The sequence below is a fragment of the Haliotis asinina genome, chromosome 8 (assembly GCF_037392515.1).
Source record: "Haliotis asinina isolate JCU_RB_2024 chromosome 8, JCU_Hal_asi_v2, whole genome shotgun sequence".
NCBI lineage: Eukaryota > Metazoa > Mollusca > Gastropoda > Lepetellida > Haliotidae > Haliotis > Haliotis asinina.
Window position 1 is genome coordinate 54,076,443 of NC_090287.1, and position 20,416 is coordinate 54,096,858.

At 39.7% G+C, this 20,416-nt stretch overlaps 1 protein-coding gene across 2 annotated transcripts; it reads right to left on the bottom strand.

The window, feature by feature from the left end:
* Positions 1-609: 609 nt before the first annotated feature.
* LOC137294418 (protein STPG4-like) lies at positions 610-14,698 on the bottom strand. Of its 2 annotated transcripts, XM_067825425.1 has the most exons (9): positions 14,466-14,696; positions 13,778-13,807; positions 6,895-6,969; positions 5,856-6,025; positions 5,403-5,487; positions 5,200-5,273; positions 4,860-4,914; positions 4,061-4,168; positions 610-3,035 (listed from the first exon to the last, which is right to left on the bottom strand). In XM_067825425.1, the coding sequence occupies exons 1-9, from the start codon at positions 14,610-14,612 to the stop codon at positions 2,922-2,924; spliced, it is 858 nt and encodes a 285-aa protein (XP_067681526.1). In that variant the 5' UTR covers positions 14,613-14,696; the 3' UTR covers positions 610-2,921. The 2 variants fall into 2 exon arrangements, with proteins under 2 accessions (XP_067681526.1, XP_067681527.1); XM_067825426.1 differs by lacking the exon at positions 13,778-13,807 and having other exon boundaries at positions 14,466-14,698.
* Between the last annotated feature and the right edge of the window lie 5,718 nt (positions 14,699-20,416).

The following is a 20,416-nucleotide window of genomic DNA, read 5'->3' on the forward strand; positions in this document are numbered from 1 at the left end:
AAGAAATATCCCGACTGATGAATCTTATTCAAAAGCTTTTTAGCACTGCATCTACTCATCTAAATCTGTAGACGTTGAAAACGCAGTATGTCGGATGATAATATTTGTTTTTCATTGTTTTTAATGACCCCTTATTTCAATATAAATGCAGAGTTATGTTCCTGTCACCCTTCCGGATACGCTGATGGACAATAGAAGATAAACATGGCGCTAATAAGTATTCTTGGAGCCTGGCTGATGGATATCACCAAAGTGGTTGTGCTTGCACACGTCTACCCTCCCCGTGATGTCATAATCTGTAGATGCTGATTAAAACATCGGTTTACCGAATAGAAGACCAGCAGCTCTATAAGCAGCCCTAAGAGAACAATTAGATGATTTGCCAATACAGTATCTGCTGTGACACCCCTCTTCATCTAGTTGCTATGATGACATCGGAGCTCTATTTTGTGTCCCAGAAACCAAGAACCAGAAGACAAGAACGACAAACAGCCTGGTTTCTTGGGTATGTTGAGTGAGTCAATAGTAGTTGAGTGTCGGAGGTTAGCGCGGGCGTATAACAAGGCAGTGACGAAATGTGTTGCTATAAAAAAAACATGACATACCATATTATATCTGTCATAAATATTTATTGACTTCATATAGTATTTAGTGTATACTTCGCCGTACATCAAACATTTAATGCCACTCAAGACCAGAGGCCATATCTGACCCCTATAAAATATAAAGGCGAGAGAGCAAACATGCATATATCTACATTCGGGGACAGACTGCTTTATAGAACATCTCATGAAACTTTCCCCGCCTGTAATAAAACTTAATGCGAAAATAGTTTTAATTTAAAAGTTTATATCTCAATGCATTGTAACATTTAGGTGTATATGAGCCTTAATTATAAACCTTCATTTGCAAGATTACCGGTGTAGGTCGGGGTGGGATGGGTGGTTGGTTTAGCCTAGTTGAAAAAAAAGAAAACAAACTTTCACTCGTCACGCCGAAGGCCGGGGTTCGATTCCCCATATGGGAACAATGTGTGGAGCCCATTTCTGGTGTCCGCCGCGGTGATATTGCTTAAATATTGCTAAAAGCGACGTAAAACCCAACTCACTGTCACAGATGTAGATATCATCTTCGACCGTCCAGGGAATCGTATCTCCATGACAATCTGGTAAAAACCCTACCATACATTAGTTTCGAACGTAGATCCTCCCTACCCTTTATTCACAAAACTATCATAACATACAAAACTCCACGCAGCAGCATGTGAGGTTCTCACACCAGCCACAACCAGCAACTATAATCCAGATACGAGGCCACCAATCCCGTTATCAGAACTGAGGTCGTTATTTCCATGCCAGACAATACATGAGAATGTGCCATTGCGTTTACACCACACCATCCCCTCCAAAGCTAACTCTTAGAAAACAAAACAAATCCAAAAGATTTCCTTTAATATATACATTGTTTTCAACCAATGTAGGACCAATGAGCAAGGCCAGTAATAGAATAGTGCCCGTGATTTCAAAATTTATTCCCACGTCTTAAAACTGTGAATATGGCAAATGCAAACATGGAAAACATTATGCAAATGTTCAGTTGTGAAGTTAGTTCGGACCAAAAATAAGGTTCGAGATAGTGCTGTCTTTTATCTCTGTTTCGAGATAAGCCGCCAAATGTATATGTATTCATTCACCGAGGCTTCTGAAAGCTGACAATAGATTCGAGATAACGGATATCAAGATAAGGCGATACGACTGTATACAACACAGCAATTCATTTCTACTCGAGTCACGCTGACGGTATACACCGATACAAGAATACTGCAAACACCACGCACCTTAAACACTTGTGAAAGACTAGAAACTGAATAATACTGATAGGTGTACATGAATAGGTATGTTCAAACTTTACATAAATTATCATGGTCCACTACCAACACATGCGAATCTCAAGGAACATTCTTATTTACTGTAAGGTGTATACTTATCAGCTTGTATGTGTAAAATTATCTACATGTGTGCGTGCGTGTGCATGTGCGTGTGCTGTGATATTGTATACAGTGTGTTACAATTTAACAATCATTTCTCTTGAGATAAAAATTTCATAAGAAAAAGTACAAATAAATCAATTTATCCGTATTTCGACACAAACGGAGTTTCGACATACCTAGCCATGGCTAAATTATGCATGGATTGTAACATTGCATCGTCTTAAACGATTCAGAAGGCAATGGTTGTTCAATTCACAAGGTGTTAATTTCATGAATACATCAAAATAAAGAAATGTAAAATACAATCAATACAATCTGGTGTCCCTTCTTTGCTGAACATCTGCCTCAAATGCAAAGAAGCGACACAATAACATAAAATAAGTGAACAATATAGACAATATAACAAGTAAAATAGAACGCCATTTCGGCCAAAATATGTTCAACCCCGCATACATGCACTTGTGGATGTTTCGAACTGGCCTAATGCACCCGAAGGCAGCAAAGGTAAACAATAATAACTGGGAATATAACAATACACATCCAATAATCATCTTTGGTCACATATAACAAAAGTATGGAAATTTGTTTGGACACATATAAAAACACATGGAATCCGGTTTCGACACACTTAGACAATGAATGGAATCCTATTCGGATACATCAAGAATGTATGGAATCCTGTTCGGATACATAAACAATGTACGGAATCCTATTCGGATACATAAACAATATATGAAATCCTATTCGGATACATAAACAAAGTATGGAATCCTGTTCGGACACATATACATGTATGGAGTTCTGTTTGGATATATGTACACACTGTATGGACTCCTGTTTTGACATATGTACACCGTATGGAATCCCGTTTCTATAATGATGCACGGGGTACAGAATGATAACTGATGTATGGAATAGCGTTTGGACACAATCACGCCTGGAACGCGCTGGTGAAGAACAATCCGTATTGCCTGCCCATCTTGCTGATTGTCGGTTTCATCGGGTGCTGGAATGTCTTGTCGTATGTTCCTGGACCAGGGATTTTCTGTGGGGAAAATAGGAAGAATAATCCTTGTTGGGACGTCGATAATAAATATATCGTTACCTGGGTATATTGAGGGCAACGTCAAACGTCGCCATTCTGAGCGATATCGCATTTTAGTGTCTGATATAGCAAGTGTGACTCAGACGGATAGGGAGTCAGTGTCGAACCTTGACATACTGGCTCACCATGTGAGAGAGTCTCGCACACCCTGAGATATTGACTCACCCTCTGTGAGATAATGAATCACCATCTGTGAGATGTTGCCGTACCGTGTGAAATACTAACACATCGCATGGAAGAACGCCGCACACCATGAGTAAGAAACTGAATCACCGTAGGCGAGGAAGTGACTCACCGTGGGTGAGATTAGCATTCATCGTTGGTGAGCAAATGACTCACTTTGAGTGAAATACTGGGCCGCTTTGTTCACTTGTGAACATACAGGCTCATCCTTCACACGCCTCATGTGAAACACTAATTAACTCACCACGTTTGATATACTGACTCACCATATGTGAGAGAAACTGAGTCACAATGTGTGAAACACTGTCTCACTGTGTGAAACACTGTCTCACTGTGTACGAGACATGAAGGCACCACAATATATTATGAAACATGAGCCCATCAAATTATGACACGGACTCACTATATTATGAGACGAGGAGTGAGTGACTGAATATAGTTTTACGCCACACTTTATATCGCGACAGTCTGTAAATAATAGAGTCTGGACCAGACAATCCAGAGATCAACAGCATAGGCATCGATTTGCGTAATTTGAAACCGATGACGTGAGTCAGTCAAGTCAGCAAGCCTGACCCTCCGATCCCGTTAGTCGCCTTTTACGACAAGCATAGTCGCCTCATGTGGCAAGCATGGGTTGATAAAGACCTATTCTACCCCGAATCCTCTCGGGTCTTCAAGACAAGAACCACCACATTATGAGACAAGGTCTCACCATATTACGAGACACGGTCTCACCGTATCATGAGACACGGAGACTCATCATATTATGAGACACTTACTGTGTGGGAGGAGGAGAACCTGGGGGTCCTCGACCTGAAACTGGAGGAGACGCTGGGGAGGGGGTTCTGGGTCAGTGCATCGTACATGCCAGGCCCTGGTCCCTCTCTCTGCAAAAAAGACCACGCGCAATACAATCATTTAACAAGTATTCACGAAAGGTAATTTTTCTCGGAATATCATTTCTCTACATAGTGCTCAACAAAACAAGGGCGGTAGGGGAGCCTAGTGGTTAAAGCTTTCGCTTGTTAGTAATATCTCAGCGGGTGACACCAGGTATGAGCTTCACATATTGCACCCATGTGAAGACCGAAACCTTGAGTCTTCAGCAAGACGAGAGAACGTTTTAACCCTTTTGCTACCACACAGCCCCTGTATGAAAGAGTCAAGGAGAGACTGTTTCACCTGATCCAGATGACCGTTAATGTCGCTGTTAATTGATGTGCTTTACAATTATCTGCAAGGCATTCTTCTTCACGACTACTAAGTAAGTTTAGATACTCAACTGCCCCTTCAGGCAGGTGTACGCAATGGCATTTCGTCACACCAGAGATGCATGGGGCGGTGGGGTAGCCTAGTGGTTAACGCGTTTGCTCGTCAAGCCGAAAACCCGGTCTCGATTCCCCACATGTGTACAATGTGTGACGCCAATTTCTGCTGTAGCCAAAAGCGGCATAAAACTACACTCACTCACTCAGAGAAATGTACTTACAGGCCATTTCTACTGTAGCCCGTAGCGATATAGCTGGACTATTGCTAAAAGAGGCGTAAAACTACACTCACTCACAGAAATGTACTTACAGGCCGGAAGTAGGTGGTGGGAAACCTTCTGGACTGAGACTTGAACATAAAGTGCCTGGAATACAAACAATTGATATCAACAAATAGCATTTTATATTCGTTAGTTTCTACCATCAGCTTTCGAACCACCATCCTACTGCTGTACATTTGCTAACAACTCAAAACAATAAGCTTTCTTTGTCTTAACTTTGCATTTATTAAATGTTAAGTTGATTCGTTATATGTTAATAATATGTTACAAAAGGAAATAACGGTGTATAGATGTTGTATGCCCCTAAATGCAGCTGCAATGATTAGCAGCGAGTACAACACTATATAACAGACAATTGAGGAGACGTACTTGGAAGGGGCTTTCTCGCCCGAGATGGTCATGTACTGCTCGGTGCCGTATGCTGTAGGAGAGACGTTCACATCCTGAGACAGAAAGGAGGAAGGTGCTCATCATATATATCTTATGATATTAATTTAGAAGCTTTACAGTGTTTCAAGGAATGATGACAAATTACTGATGTTGGTTAACAGTTAAAAGAAAACACGTCATACTTTGTCCTTTAGACCAAAATTGAGGACATCAAAGGCGTCTCGTCCTGCAGCCTTGAAGTTGTAAGTAGCAGGTTTCTTTTCAGACCTAAAACAGCAACCATGGAAACCAACTATTGCATAACTCATTAATTACAAGTACATGTATATCATATTGATGAAACAACAACAAAAAACAAAAGAAAAACAGAAATGTCACCCATATTCCAAATATCAATACATGCAGCCGTGGAGAACAATGAACGTACTTGAAAATTGAATTTGACCGAAAGATTACAAACGGTAATATAATGGCAGATACATGTCACCTTAACACTGACAGCTTCAAACTCAATATTCATCTGTGATACCCGTGCCAAATACATATGAAATTCTTGTTTGTTTCACATGTAGAAACCTTGGAGTGTAGTTCCTTTATTCCGTCAGTTTAGAAACTCCTCGGTTTAAGTAACTCACCCATGAATAAAGTCTGGGAACTCGTAGGCTCCAGGTAAGAGGGTGGCACCTTTCCCGTGAGGGTGCGGGTCGACCTTCCTGCCATCGGACTTGAACCTGTACGTGTTTGGGCGCTGCTTCAGTTCATCTACGAAGGATGTGGACTGATAGCTTCCTGGTTTAGGCGTCTCCTGGAGAATGATTGACAGAGATGGTTCATGCAGCTGTGAAGGAACATTTGGTCTTTACAATTTATAAACCCCCGCCCCCCTACCTTATTTACTACTAAAAGGGCTACAGAAGATGTTCTCACATGCCTTGTGTGATATTTTTATTGTTAATGGAAACCTTGGTATTCTATCGTAATTCAAGCAGAATTTACATGAACGTCATGCATGCTGCCTAACAGTACAGATTAAAATAATAGTGACTAGTCACATGAACTGGTGAAGCTATAGTGTTTCAGTTCCAATGCAGATTTCTGCTTAGGAATCACCATATGATCTTTTGTGGTTAATGATTAGTGTTGATGTCGATATCCAACGTAATGTGTCATTATAGGAAAATTGGTACTAAAAGTTAGAACCATTGAAAGCATACTCCAGCACGAATGAAGCTATCCAAAAAGCCACCAACAGCCTTCGAGTTACACTGCAGTGGGTCTGTCAATGCAGAGGGAAAGCTAGATGTGATGCAGGTGTCTAATATTTACCTCTTTGATGAAACCCAAAAGCGCGGTTGGAGTGCTGACATGCATAGAAAAATATGGTGATGATCGGGGCGAATCAGAATTTGAACCAATGACGAAGAATTTCTGGCTTTACCAAGCAACGGAACGAACTGTGACGCCAAAGAGTGGGCTACAGTACCGTGAGTGGGCCACCTTGAGTTTTGATTGAATTGAAGCAAACCTTTCGAGACTTCACATCCATTACCTTTACTGAAGTGTCCAGGTAACGTAATGATCACCCTGGGTATAATTAAATGCATTTGTACCTGTGGCACAACTCCAGGCATGTTGACAGCCATTATGGCGTCATGTCACATCAAGTACACTCACCCGGATGTAGCACCTCCACCAACTCTCCCGACCGGAAACTGGACCTTCATAGTGTTCACTCAGGGTCTTCCGGTTCTGTACGGGAACAAGGAACGGTTTATAGATTATCGAAATACATTCAGTATCTCCAGCTGGGATATCTCCTGTTTATTCATCTTGTAGTATTTCATGTATATCCCACATAGCCACAGTAATTAACAGTTTATGCCGATGGATGTTTAATACAGTAAACTCCGGTTATAACGAACTCCTAGGACTACAGATTTTATTTCTTATACGGTATTCGACTAAGATATATGCACGTATCCACTGGCGGATTCGCGTTGGGTGGGCGGGGTGCAGGCGTGCGTAAATCAGTATTTCTGACGTAAATCAGTCAGTACGTACCATTATATTCACTGATGAAATAAAACTGGCAGTATCACCGAGGTACCAGTATGCACTTTTCAGTTTAGCACTTTATCGGAAAAAATGAATTTAACATTGCTCTCAGGTACAATACACAAGACAACACAGACAACGAACATTGCTCTCAGGTACAATACACAAGACAACACAGACAATGAACATTGCTCTCAGGTACAATACACAAGACAACACAGACAATGAACATTGCTCTCAGGTACAATACACAAGACAACACAGACAATGAACATTGCTCTCAGGTACAATACACAAGACAACACAGACAATGAACATTGCTCTCAGGTACAATACACAAGACAACACAGACAATGAACATTGCTCCTTGCAGTTGTATACTTATGTATGTATATAAAATGGATACTTCTGTCGTGAATGGGATGCATGCCTAGACATTCGAAGCACATTGCCACTACGTGAAGTGAGAGATCAGTTTCGCTGAGTTGCATGACTTCGATCATTCGTTTGTATGGACCAGACTTGATTATTTAAAAAAAACTGGAATATTGCTGACTTCGTGTTGATTTAACACATATACAAAACAAAGACAACAGACTAGTTATTGGTCTAATTAGTAGATGGTTAGTAACCTACATGTTAAACAGAATTAATATAATTAATAATATAGTATGTTTAAATGGATATGTTTAGTGTTATACGTTTTTAACAATGCATGCAGTGTAAGATATCAATCGTATGCTCAACAAGGTATGTACAAGTATATGTATTGACCCAAACATCCAGTTTGACACTGGATGCTGGGGTGCAAGCCACTGCACAAGCTCCAGACAGTGATGTTCCGTTATTATTACCCAGTATGTAACGAGTGCACGCGATGCACGTAATAGTCAGACACCTGCAGGGCCCCGTCTCTCAACGCGATCGTAATCCCGAGATGATCGTAACTTAACTTACTTAACATAGACTTAAAACAGCTGTAATATTAACATCGCATTGCGTGGACTGTTATTTTGTTGGTCTTTAATTATCACTATCACTTTAATTTTGCTCTACGAAGATCCATGTTAGAACTGGTCTTCGACAACAGATGATTATCTTGAAAGGGGACTAACGAGATTGGGTGGGCAGGCTCTCTGACTTGGCTGATATACTTGTTTGAGTGTTTTAGAAGTTGAGCTGTACAAATAGGACAAATTGTTACGGATAACAACTTCATTATTGCGTGATTGCGACGTTTCGAGACAGATTCTTGTACCGTTGATTCCTGCTTGACAAGGGTACAAGAATCTATCGAAACGTCGCAATCACACAATATAGAAGTTGTTATCCTTAAATATTTGTCCTATTGGCTGACATACGTCATCGTATCCCAGTTGCGTAGATCGATGCTCGTGATGTTGCTCACTGAACCGTCTGGACCACGTTCGGTTATTACAGACCGCCGCCATATAGCTGGAATATTACTGACTGTGTTGAGCAACAACTAAACCAACATAAAAATGTCAAACGACTGGTATCATTCTTCGTCGACAATTAACGTGTCTCAGTGGACATAGAAACATAATGCAAACGGCCATTGATTACTTATTGACCGAGACACGATTGATTACCTTTCACAAGCATCCATTCCTCTCGTGTTCAAGGCAATAAAACTGCGAGCAACGTTGGTTTTTAACACACGTCTGGTTTTAATATGTGTACGTGGTCACAAGTATTCAACCAAATATATCCACACGCATGATATAACAGTACAAGAGTATATCTAGGTTCTTTCAAATCAATACCCGAAACAAAGCAGGTAGAAATTATTATTGATCATGGTGTTTGGTTTTGCCGGGAGACCTGTAAGTGTTACGTTAGCTCAGTCGGATCGATGTGACAAGCCAAAACGTTGCTACGGTAGGCGACTTTGCGACATTTTCAGCATTGCATAACAACGGTTTCGTGGATAACCCAATCCTTACGCAAGGGCCCTGGGAGTAAACGGGTAGATTGGTGCTTGTAGTCACCGACTAAGTGGATTGGATGATTAGGATTGGCGACGTGATAATAATGTTACACTGACCTCGGCGGCACGTAACGTCGCATATGTCAACTGCTCTGTCTGGTTTGGGCCGGATTATTTACAGACCACTAGCTGGAATATTGCCGAATGGACGTTTAATAACTGTACAAACAACTGCTGCCCAGAATGGAACACGGTCTTTTGCGTGTCAAGACAAAATGAGAAAGGTAACACGGACCAGAATCGTTACTATGCTAAGAAAGTGGAATCCTAAATACAACATAATTGTTACCTATGACATACACATGCCTATGGGGCGGTGGAGTAACCTAGTGGTTAAAGCGTTCGCTCGTCACGCCGAAGACCCGGGTTCGATTCCCCACATGGGTACAATGTGTGAGGCGCATTTTCTGGTGTCGCCCGCCGTGATATCGCTGGGATATTGCTAAAAGAGGCGTAAAACCAAACTCACTCACTCACTACACATGCCTATGCTTCACATACTGCGTGCGTGGACTTTTATAAACAAAATAAATCTCATTAAGCAAAACATATGTAACTATTTCCAAATTTTGCTCTAATTTCGCTTTCTATTTAGCATCATACAGAAAAATACAGTATTTTGTTTTGCCAAAAAAAAAATAAATAAAAAAAACTAAAACAAACTAAAACTGGAATTAAGAAATAGTTGTTCCATAAACAACATGTATTTGTTAGACAAGAAGTGGTTACTACCTAATTTATGTAATTTCTATAGACAGACATAGCATAACACATATGAAAACAATATGTTTAAAGAGTTATGATGTATCGTAGTATCTGAAGCTTTAAGTTTGGAAAATGAGGTGAGTTTTCTCTTTTAAAGATATATCCTAAAGTAAATACCTACAAAATGTCAGATCAAAGCAATGCCGAAACAATGCTTAATCTAGGCTTGCCAAATCATTCAAGGGTTGAGGACTCCTGTCTTAATATATTATCTGGAGTCAAGGAGACAGACAAGTACGAGAGGGCCATGTTGTTATTGAGCGATTCAAGATACTAGCAGTTCACATGATAGACTAAAGTTTAGCATAGAAACAAATAATTCCTTATAAATTGCAAAGTAGCCTCAGCGAGATGGTAAATTCAGAACCTGGGGAAATCTGGAGTTGCTACATTTGGGACTTGACCATTGCTGCAAGAGATGGATGGAAGGGAAAATGGTGCAGTTCATGGACTGGGAGTCTTATCACACTGTACAATACACCTGTCTTACGTCCTTAGTATAGATGTCCCTTATCAGGCATACAACACGATAACAGGTAGCCCTGGCATCATGTCAAAACAGTAGATCGTGAGAAGACTCAAGTAGCAGTATTTAACACGCCATAAAACACACTCTATACAAAACACACGGAACAGCCGTAGCGCTGTAGGTCAGATCTGGACAATACTTTATCCACGACACTTATAATAATCCCGATCGAAAATTAACGGTTGACTGGGATCCGATCTACCGACAATACGTGCAGTATAATACCCTGATCCGATGATTGGGCCTGGTCTCTGTTACCACGCTAGCTTGTGTTTTTTAATCTAGGCTAACACTACAACCCTCGCTTCAACTGTTTTGACGCCCCTCTGCTCGTATGTAACATTACACCATTAACATCCGAGATGTTGTGTATTAGTATGATCTCATGACCAATATTAAGCAACCATACATTCCCATGTTTGTTGAGCTTGTGCCTGTTGGTTGATAATCTTTTTGGGGGTTAACGTTTTGGGATATTTCGTGATAAAATATCAGTTGCTCGCAGTATTGTTTCACTTCACTTTTATCAACGTCTGAGTGAGTGAGTGAGTGAGTTTAGTTTTACGCCGCACTCAGCAATATTACAGCTATATGGCGGCGGTCTGTAAATAATCGAGTCTGGACCAGACAATCCAGTGATCATCAACATGAGGATCGATCTGCGCAATTGGGAACCGATGACATGCGTCAACCAAGTCGGCGAGCCTGACCACCCGATCCCGTTAGTCGCCTCTTACGACAAGCTGAGTCGCCTTTTATGGCAATCGACGTCTGAAACTTGGTCTTTAATCTATTACTCTACTTAATCGAACTTCCTCTATTAGCAGTTATTATGAAATCAGTGCACAGGAAAATATCACAAGCCAAATTAGAAAAATGACATTGAATAAATCAAAGACGTATATACGTCTTTGAATAAATATAATCAGTTTGATGCCACAGAAGAATTTTCTCGTGTTCATTTTTAGGTATATTATCTTAAAAATATTATCTCGTAATGCATAAAGCTAGGTTGCTAGATAAAATCAAGGTATATTTTTTAAATCTTTAAATCATTATAAAATCATCAAATGATTTTTGAGGAAACCATTCAGACTGTAACGAATGTTGCCCCTTTTCCCTTCCATACATCAGTTTTACCTATGCACAGCTGAACTAAACACAACGGGTCACACTCTGCAGGTATTCTAATTTCACGCACTGGTGTTAAAGGGTAACTAATTCTCATACTGTTATATAATGCATAAAGATAATCATGCTTTACCATATCACGTCAAATAACGGACTTGTGGGACCGTGCGAGATTTACAGTAATTACAAATGCATTATTCACAAGCACCCCTATCGTGTCTGTGTAGTGGATCAGATGGTGCTAAATGAACACTTGCTGGCTGTCTGATCTGATCTTTGTGCACTGTGATACAAGCGCTATGCATAATTCACTGTACAAGCTAGCTAGAAATATATTGGGCAAAAATAGAGGGTTATATGTAAATTTTGAAATAATGAATAATGATCTATTTATTCATTGACACACTGATGAAATATCAATCATAAAAATACCAATATCCCTAACTTATTTTGTCCAGTATATAACAGCCATATAAGCTAGGGTTCAATGACGCAGCATTTCAAGTTGAAACTTCCTAATTGTTATTTTACGATTCTCTCTGTCTGTCTGTCTCTCATCCTCCCCACCTTTTCTCTCTCACTCTCTCTGTGTATGCATGCGTTTGTCACTGTGTGTGTCACTCTCTCTCTCTCTCTCTCTCTCTCTCTCTCTCTGTGCGCGCGCGCGTGTTACAACCATGTGATCTCCCTAAAGCTGAATGTGGATATATTTTTCTTAACATCTTTTAATAAAGTTCCCTATGTTGATTTAGATTCACAATACATCATTACACTCAGTAAAAGTAATGTCATGTAAATGCATTATTGTTTATTTTAAAACTTCAGCACCCTGTGATATATGAAAGCTCGCAAGATAAATTCAGTAAAAGGAATACACGTAGTAATTTTATCAGTGCATACAGACTACACTGCCTTTGTAGCTTAACACCTATACACGGACACATGTGTGCGTGCATGTATGTCAAAGAAAGGACCACGTGTAGCTCGACTGGAATAAGTACGAATGCGCGCTTGTATTAATTTAATATGCATGTAATGAGTATAAATGCGAGTTATTTTTGCAAATATTTGACGCTTTCTCAATGTATCTGTGCCTGCGGATATTGATATCATGTCAAGCTTGTTTACCTTAAGCGCAGGGACACTGTCCAGCCACAATTATGACCACTTACAACTGTGTGGTATTGAAGCTGTGTTTAGAGTGACCCTTAAAGGGTAATAAACATCACGGATGCTATTATATATGGTTATTATGAGTATCTAACGACGCTACTCTACAGTATAGAATTGCCAATAAATGATCATAACAGTTAACAAGACTGTCGTCACAGAACCTTAGGATAAAGCTATGAAAAGCAGGCACTACGGGTGCAAGTTGGGATGGTTCATATCAATGTTTGTGTTCGACAACATTTACGCAGTCGTGTAGCCCGTCTCTCGAATTGTACGCGTTGAATTAATTCACCCTTCGAGTGTTTGGACATGATAAGCCAAACAATTACCGAACTAGACAGGCATCGAGAGGGTAGGGTATACCCCATCGATCTATTTCAGTCTCGGGGGTCGGGTGAAGGTGTGGCTAGGGGTTGAGGCTACTAAGTCATAAGCACAGGGACATATTACGCAGAAGTTACATTAATGTTATATTCTAAAGAAATGTAAACACCGTGAGGTGATATTAAAAGTATAGAAATGTGAATTAATGCCCCAACAGCAACGTGATTACAGTATGAAATCGATGACATAGCCAAACTGTCAAGATAATTATGATGAATTAATAACAGGTCGGCTAATCAGCATATATGAATAAATATATATGAAAGTACACTTACGGAAGATAATGCAGACATTTATTATGTAACTACAAAATATTTGTAAATTAATAAAGGCATACAAAAGGAAAATGTCATGCTAAAGAAAGTCTATGGTACATCCCGAGAACCGTTAATCTGTTCTATGACATTCTATATAAGTTACTACGGGGTGTTACTAAATCTGTAGAACAGAAGCAGGGGTGAGATGCATATATACATGAGTTCATTTACTCAGCTGTAGATTGTCGTTACCTGATCTGATCTGATCTGATCCCCGTTTATCTGAACGCAAAGTAAACGAATGCCAAAACGTATTAAATCATAAAATGTAGGACATGCATATGAAACGTTTTTTGTAATGAAAGAAATTATGAAAAAAAAAAATTATTGAATTGAATGATATGATTAAATCACTGCGAGATATTTATATAGTTAGATTCGATGTACAGTTATTTACCTGTTCGTAACATTTACACATTATTGTAGATAGGTATTATTCCAATCACATTTGCATATTGATGTTGATACAGTTACTTATCTAATCATAACATTTACAGATGCTATACAGACGCACGCACGCACATACGCACGTACATGCACACGTACATGCACACGCGCGTGCACATACATACATACATACATACATACATACATACATACATACATACATACATACATACATACATACATACATACATACATACGACATACATACATACGTGTACAGGATCTGTATATGTTATGATTAGATAAGTTACATGTAAATAAATTTTATATAAATAATCTTTAATCACACTGGACAGGTTGTTGCTTGTAAACTATAAGATTTGAAATAGATATGGATATATTTGATTCTTATAATACAAATAAAAACTTGAAGATATTACATGTTCATGTAACCATATCCCATTGAAAAGTTTTCACAGCACTGGCGACTTACCTCCCACGGGTGTCGGGGGCCCCGGATATAGGCTTGAGAGTCAGATGAATGACGGATCCTCACCCTACGTTTCCCGTCCCCTTTGGCCCCGTCCCCCTGAGTCTGTTTCTCGGGTTCCCGAGGGGCGACAGCCTTCACCGTAGCCATGTTTCCGTGGGTCTCCCAAGCAGTAGGTTTACATCGTGGTCCGAGCTGAGGTTCGCCGCTATAGCGTCCTTGGCGACGGGCTCCCGAACTGTGTAGTCACGTGACGGTCTGATTGTCGCGTAGGATTAGAACGCTACCCTCGGGCTGATTACGTCATCGCATTGTTGGATCGTGAGGTCGCGTGGACCAGGAATATGATATTAATCAAAGATGTATCAACTAACAGTAGCAGCGCTAATGAGTTTCAGTCACGTTACATGGCCACCGAGAACACCGTGTGTGTTTACTATATAGTTTACGAGTATTTCGGCATACCTGTCAATAGAAGCAGGCTTACCTGAGTGCGTTGTACCATGAGCATAGCACATGTCAGCTAAAGATATATACTAACCAGTTTATTTGGACGCTGCTAGTCTTGCTTCAAATCTAACAAAATAAATGAAAATATACCCGTCTTCCCTTACAAAAAACACTACGTGTATTTAAAAAAAAATAGATCCGGGTAAGAACCGGTCTTCATGAACCCATTCTTGTCGTAAGCGTCGACTGACAGGTGGTTAGGCTTGCTGACATGGTTGACATATGTCATCGTATCCCAGTTGTGTAGGTTGATTTGTCAATCACTGGATTACAGACCACTCCCATACAGTTGGAATATTTCCGAGAGCTGTTACATACCTGGAAAATTGCTGACAAGCAAACAAACCAACCAACCAACCAACAAAGAAAGAAACAAACAAAAACCAACCAACCAAGGTTCTCCAAATACTAGTATGTCATGTGTTGGCGAGTCAAGTTATGTCTGTAGTTATGTCATCTTGGATTATTCAGTCAGCCATGTTTCCAGCCTGTTGTGATGCATTACCTGAGCTAGACGAATCAAAATTCGTTACAAAAAGGCTATACTAAACTAGATAATCAACGGTGTGTTCATGACATTAGTTCGCACGTCACCAAGATGGATGTGTCCCAGACGACCCAAATACGGAATAGCTGCAAATATTTATGGGGCGCTTTAAACACTTTTTTGGGCACTTTAAGTTCACTTTGAGCACTTGTTTAACCATTTGTTATCAAGAAAGACTGCAAACTACCGTATCATTAAGCTACGTGCCCTTCACGTAATAACATAATAATTAATAATAGATACCTAATGATAGTCATTAAATACGATAAAAAGAGTTTCTTCCTCCAGTGTGAATACAAAGCGCTATGATTGAAAATAGTTTTTAAGCCTGGTCATGTCATGATTTGTAATAATATATCCACAAAGATCGGTAATAAATATGTTAAAGAAGCGTGTGTTTCTGGTTTGGAACTTCTCACTTGACCCCTTACATTCGGAAAAAATCGTTAAATATGCATGGAATGACATCGGTAATTCGAGATACAATATTGCGATTGGTATGTTGTGAATGTATGTAACATAAACAGTTCGGCAATTGGAGACGCAATATTGCGGTTGGTGTGTTGTGAGTGTAACGTTAACACTTCGGGTAACACTTGTGTATAATGATGGAATGGGATTCAGCTGATAGGAGTAAAACATTTGTGTTTAAGGTAAAATAACAACGACTGACAAGGCTGAAGCCTGTGATGGGTTGTACGTACTGTTTGGCACAAGACATTTACGCGAGAGATTTCGCACGTGCAGAGCGAATACCAATTATATCATGAAGACAGACCGACAGAGAATGTGTTTGTGACTTATACATGTAATGCATTTGGGCGCGGTTAGTGCTCCAGTGTATTATTTTCACAAAAATGTAGTTTTGGGTTCATTGTCTGACATAAAAAGATTAAAGCTGATGACGAACCAAACACAAACAGTCACGCCCATATAGAAATGAAACAAGCCGTTGCACGTGCAGATCTAGATGTCGTGGAAAAAAACATAAGATGCGCGTGGTGAAAGAATCATCTAACACTGCAGAGCACGTTGCAGTCAGGTGTTTCAACTGCGTGCATCGCCTGTGTACACTTAGTAAACTGTACCTGTACACACTCCTGTGCCGTCCATGGTTTGCTTAGGGACACGAGTGTCTCAGTCCTATAGGACTTTGCAGTGCAGGGTTGCCTCCCTTGTGCACTCCAGGAACCAATGATCGTGGGTTCAAATCACTCGTCGCCCCGACTATTTATTCAGGTTTACGTTTCAAGCTGAAAACGTCTGAGATCTGTATTACTTAGGATTTTCCTCCCACAGTAAGCTGAAAAAAACCCCAGGACTATTGTTAACGGTATTAAACCCGATAACTCACCCCAAACGTGCCCGATGCGTGTTTCCCACATTTAAATCATGAGAATATTTTCAGTATTGGCGGCAGCCAGGCAGTGGGAGAAAAATATAAGGGAGATAACTTGTGTCTCCTTGTCGAGATAACAACCAGAGATGGCGATACTGACAGAGATAGAATCTGAAATCCATTCCGCGTTGTCCACGCTAAGGGAGGAACACATGCAGTCTATTTTTAACGAATTTGTCCTCAGATTAAGAAGTAGAGAGGATTTAGCTACTGTAAAGTACATGATGCCCTCTGCATTCGAAATTTTAAAGGGGCACTGGTGTAAACTTTTGTTATTGTTTTTCTCCAGTGAGTACCCGGATGATATCCCAGAATTCGTGACTGGTTCGTGACCTCTGCTGCGCAGTCCGTAAGCGCCATTGATAGTTTAATTATAGACAGATCAACTGAGGTGAAGTCATTTTTACTTCATTCCAAATGTATTATGAAAACAAATGAAACACTTTGAAGGTTAATCATCTGCCCGTGGCAGAAATGGTGAAAAACTATTAGGACGGAAAACGTCTCTATATTTTGTCTCATAACCCTAGTTAGTTTATTGTCATACTTGTATGATTCTGAAAATTAATAAAAGAACACACGGTCTGCTTATACTCATAGTAAATTTCTAACATAACAGCAACATTTATACATTGTATAGAATGCCAATGTGGATCTTATTTCACACACATACGCGATCTAGTGTGTTTTTTCTGCCATACAGATTCTGCTGAATGCTACAACAAATAAATTAAAACAAAATGCAAAACATGAATGTAAAACAGACTAATTTTGTCAGGAATGTATCCATCAATATCCACGTAAAAGAAATCGTATTCCATTCATCTGCAGCTGGTAAGTAATCCTGCTCTGTGTCGCGTGTCTTACAACTGTCTCATTTGCGAAAAAGTAACACATCGTTTCACGTCTTTCGTTGGTGAAAACCAGATAAACCTCTGATTGGTCTCCCAAGATAGCACACCTGGCAACTAATTGTATGATGTCCACTATTCTAAGTAATTAGTTAACCAATAATGAGCAATCAATCAATCAACGCAAGGGTGGTTAATTCTTTGAAGGGAGGATGTTGTTTTCGCACTCACACTTTACGACAGGGTGTTGTCATCTACACACTCTGCCTTTTGACAAATCCGCTAGAAGATAAAAGTAATCAATCAATCAGTGAGTTATCGGTTAATCCTTTGATCGATGTTTGTTTTTGTAACTCAGCTGATAAACCCTCTTGCATCACTTACATGCACATATTACATAACATACAATACATTTGCCCTTACAAACCTTAATTTATAATGTTGAGTATTTACTCCAGACAGGAGAAATGCCAAATGGGAACCTTTGTTGAGTAACCGAAGTTGTGTTACTACTAATTATACCTGTTATAAATTCATTAATTGACCATCCAGAGAATGATGACAAATAACACGTGTAGGTTTACACCATCAAATGCGAGTTACAGCAAGGAAGATGTAATCTCTGCGTCGCATGCAGCCTGAAAACACTATTGGGCCGAAACTGTTTTGAGGATACCAACGGAATTTCGTTACATAAGGAATACACACGGGCATTTGCTGTGTACTTGGGTAAATAGGTGAAATAAGGGTTTTTTACGTAAGAAAATTTTCAGATTTCTCTACCAAAGGCAAAGTCATCGTTTTTTGTTTACGAATTCAAATAAATCAACTGTGTGTTTTTATTATCATAAATAATAAACCATTGTAGCTACCATAGCTACCAAAATTTTCTTAAGATATTTGCTATCACAGCTGAACCAACACTCAGAATTACCTAAATATAAAGCTTTGCAATCTTCCGTACTGAAACAAATGGCTACGTGCCTGTAGACATCATATTTTCATGTAACATGATTAAATATCAGGTTAAAAACACAGAAATAGGATCAAATTGGATCAGTAACTATACCATCCAAGCATCCGAAAAGAACTACACTGCTGGGATATTTGTTTACGATCAGACAAGGAATACCATGGATATTTTTAAACAAATGGCATATGATGGGCATCCGGCCTCCCGACTGTTTAGGTGAAGAAATTCTGCTAATATGGACAGGAGCCCAGTTCCTTCGTCCATCACGGTCGAAGGAGCGGGCGCTGACCAATGTGCGGTGAAGCTCAGCCAGAGAGACGGTTACTGTAGCATCGTTTTAGAATGAAGTTATAATCCGTATTATTATTCCGATCTGCTCATGTGTGTGTGTGTGTGTGTGTGCGCGTGTGCGTGTGCGTGCGTGCGTGCGTACGTGCGTGCGTGCGTGCGTGCGTGTGTGTGTTTAATGTCAAACATCTGTCTTCCCTGCAATCGGCACGGAGCGTATAAAAAGTGATCAGACAGTAAGGACTCCAAGTGCTTGTTATAATCTATCTATGGCTTGCGATGGAAACTAAACGAATCTACACCATGACGGTAGCTAATGTGAACCAAAACGAGGAATGGATATATTAATCCACTGATTTGTTATGTGATATTGCTAAAAGAGCTTTAAGGGGAGATAGGATTGTGTATAGTGGTAGTGTAGTTTTTTAGTCAAACACTGTTTTCAAGTCCATGCTTCTTTTTCTGCCAGTTCGTACGCTATGAGTGTGCGAATACATTTATGGACATTTTAATAGCATTTGCTCTATAAAATATTATACACGAACACTCGAAACATGGATTCGTGGAGTCCAAAATGTGTATTGAAACGATGTTAAACCAATGGTAATTTCTACTTTCTTTTTACTAAACGACACTAAATTGGTTTTTATTGTTTGCGCAGCTAACTCTGCGCGTATACAGTCGGCAGGCTTCGAAATCCGCCTCAGCTTCCGGCATTCCAAGTTTTCGAGTAACACTGTATAGAAAATCAGAAAAAATAAATTATTTAAAAATCCGCCCTCCCTACCCTTTTTTTAAAAAATTAACACTATTAGCACTACTTTTTTTTTTTAAAAAAAGAAACAAGAAATTTATATAATGTGGCCTTATTATACTTTCACAGGAAGTATAGTTTTACTCCATGTGACATTCGAACAGTCCATGTTGCCAACAGAGCTTACAATGAGGTTTGTGAGTATATCGCATGTGTTCGATAATTACAAGTGAACGCACACACATGTTCTATTCAGTACATGATAATGACGCAATGAGCAAAACAGCATCATCGACACTTACACCGAATCAATATCTCGATATTGGAAAGCCGCAATGACAGTGTTTGTTAAAGTGCAGCGACCATACCCAGTGTCGTTGGAGAGCGGAACTTCAACTTTTGTTATTGTCATACATGTTTATTGTCTGGTTGCGTAATACCTCATTACCGTGACTAATAATCTACTTTAGTCACATTTCTTGTTGCGACATTAACATGCACTCTTTCGTTAAAATATCAATATATGCGGTCAATTACTAGTATGTTAATAACACGTGGCCACACAGTACAGTGCTTTTATCGATATGTCCATGAAACGGGACATAAAGCACTGACGGCACATAGGGTCCCAT

Coding starts and splice junctions, on each gene's coding strand:
- LOC137294418 (XM_067825425.1), bottom strand. CDS start 14,612: ATGGCTACGGTGAAGGCTGTCGCCCCTCGGGAACCCGAGAAACAGACT. Junction 5,488..5,855: donor TTCCCAGACTTTATTCATGG/GTGAGTTACTTA, acceptor TTGCTGTTTTAG/GTCTGAAAAGAAACCTGCTA. Junction 4,169..4,859: donor CCACCACCTACTTCCGGCCT/GTAAGTACATTT, acceptor TCTTTTTTGCAG/AGAGAGGGACCAGGGCCTGG.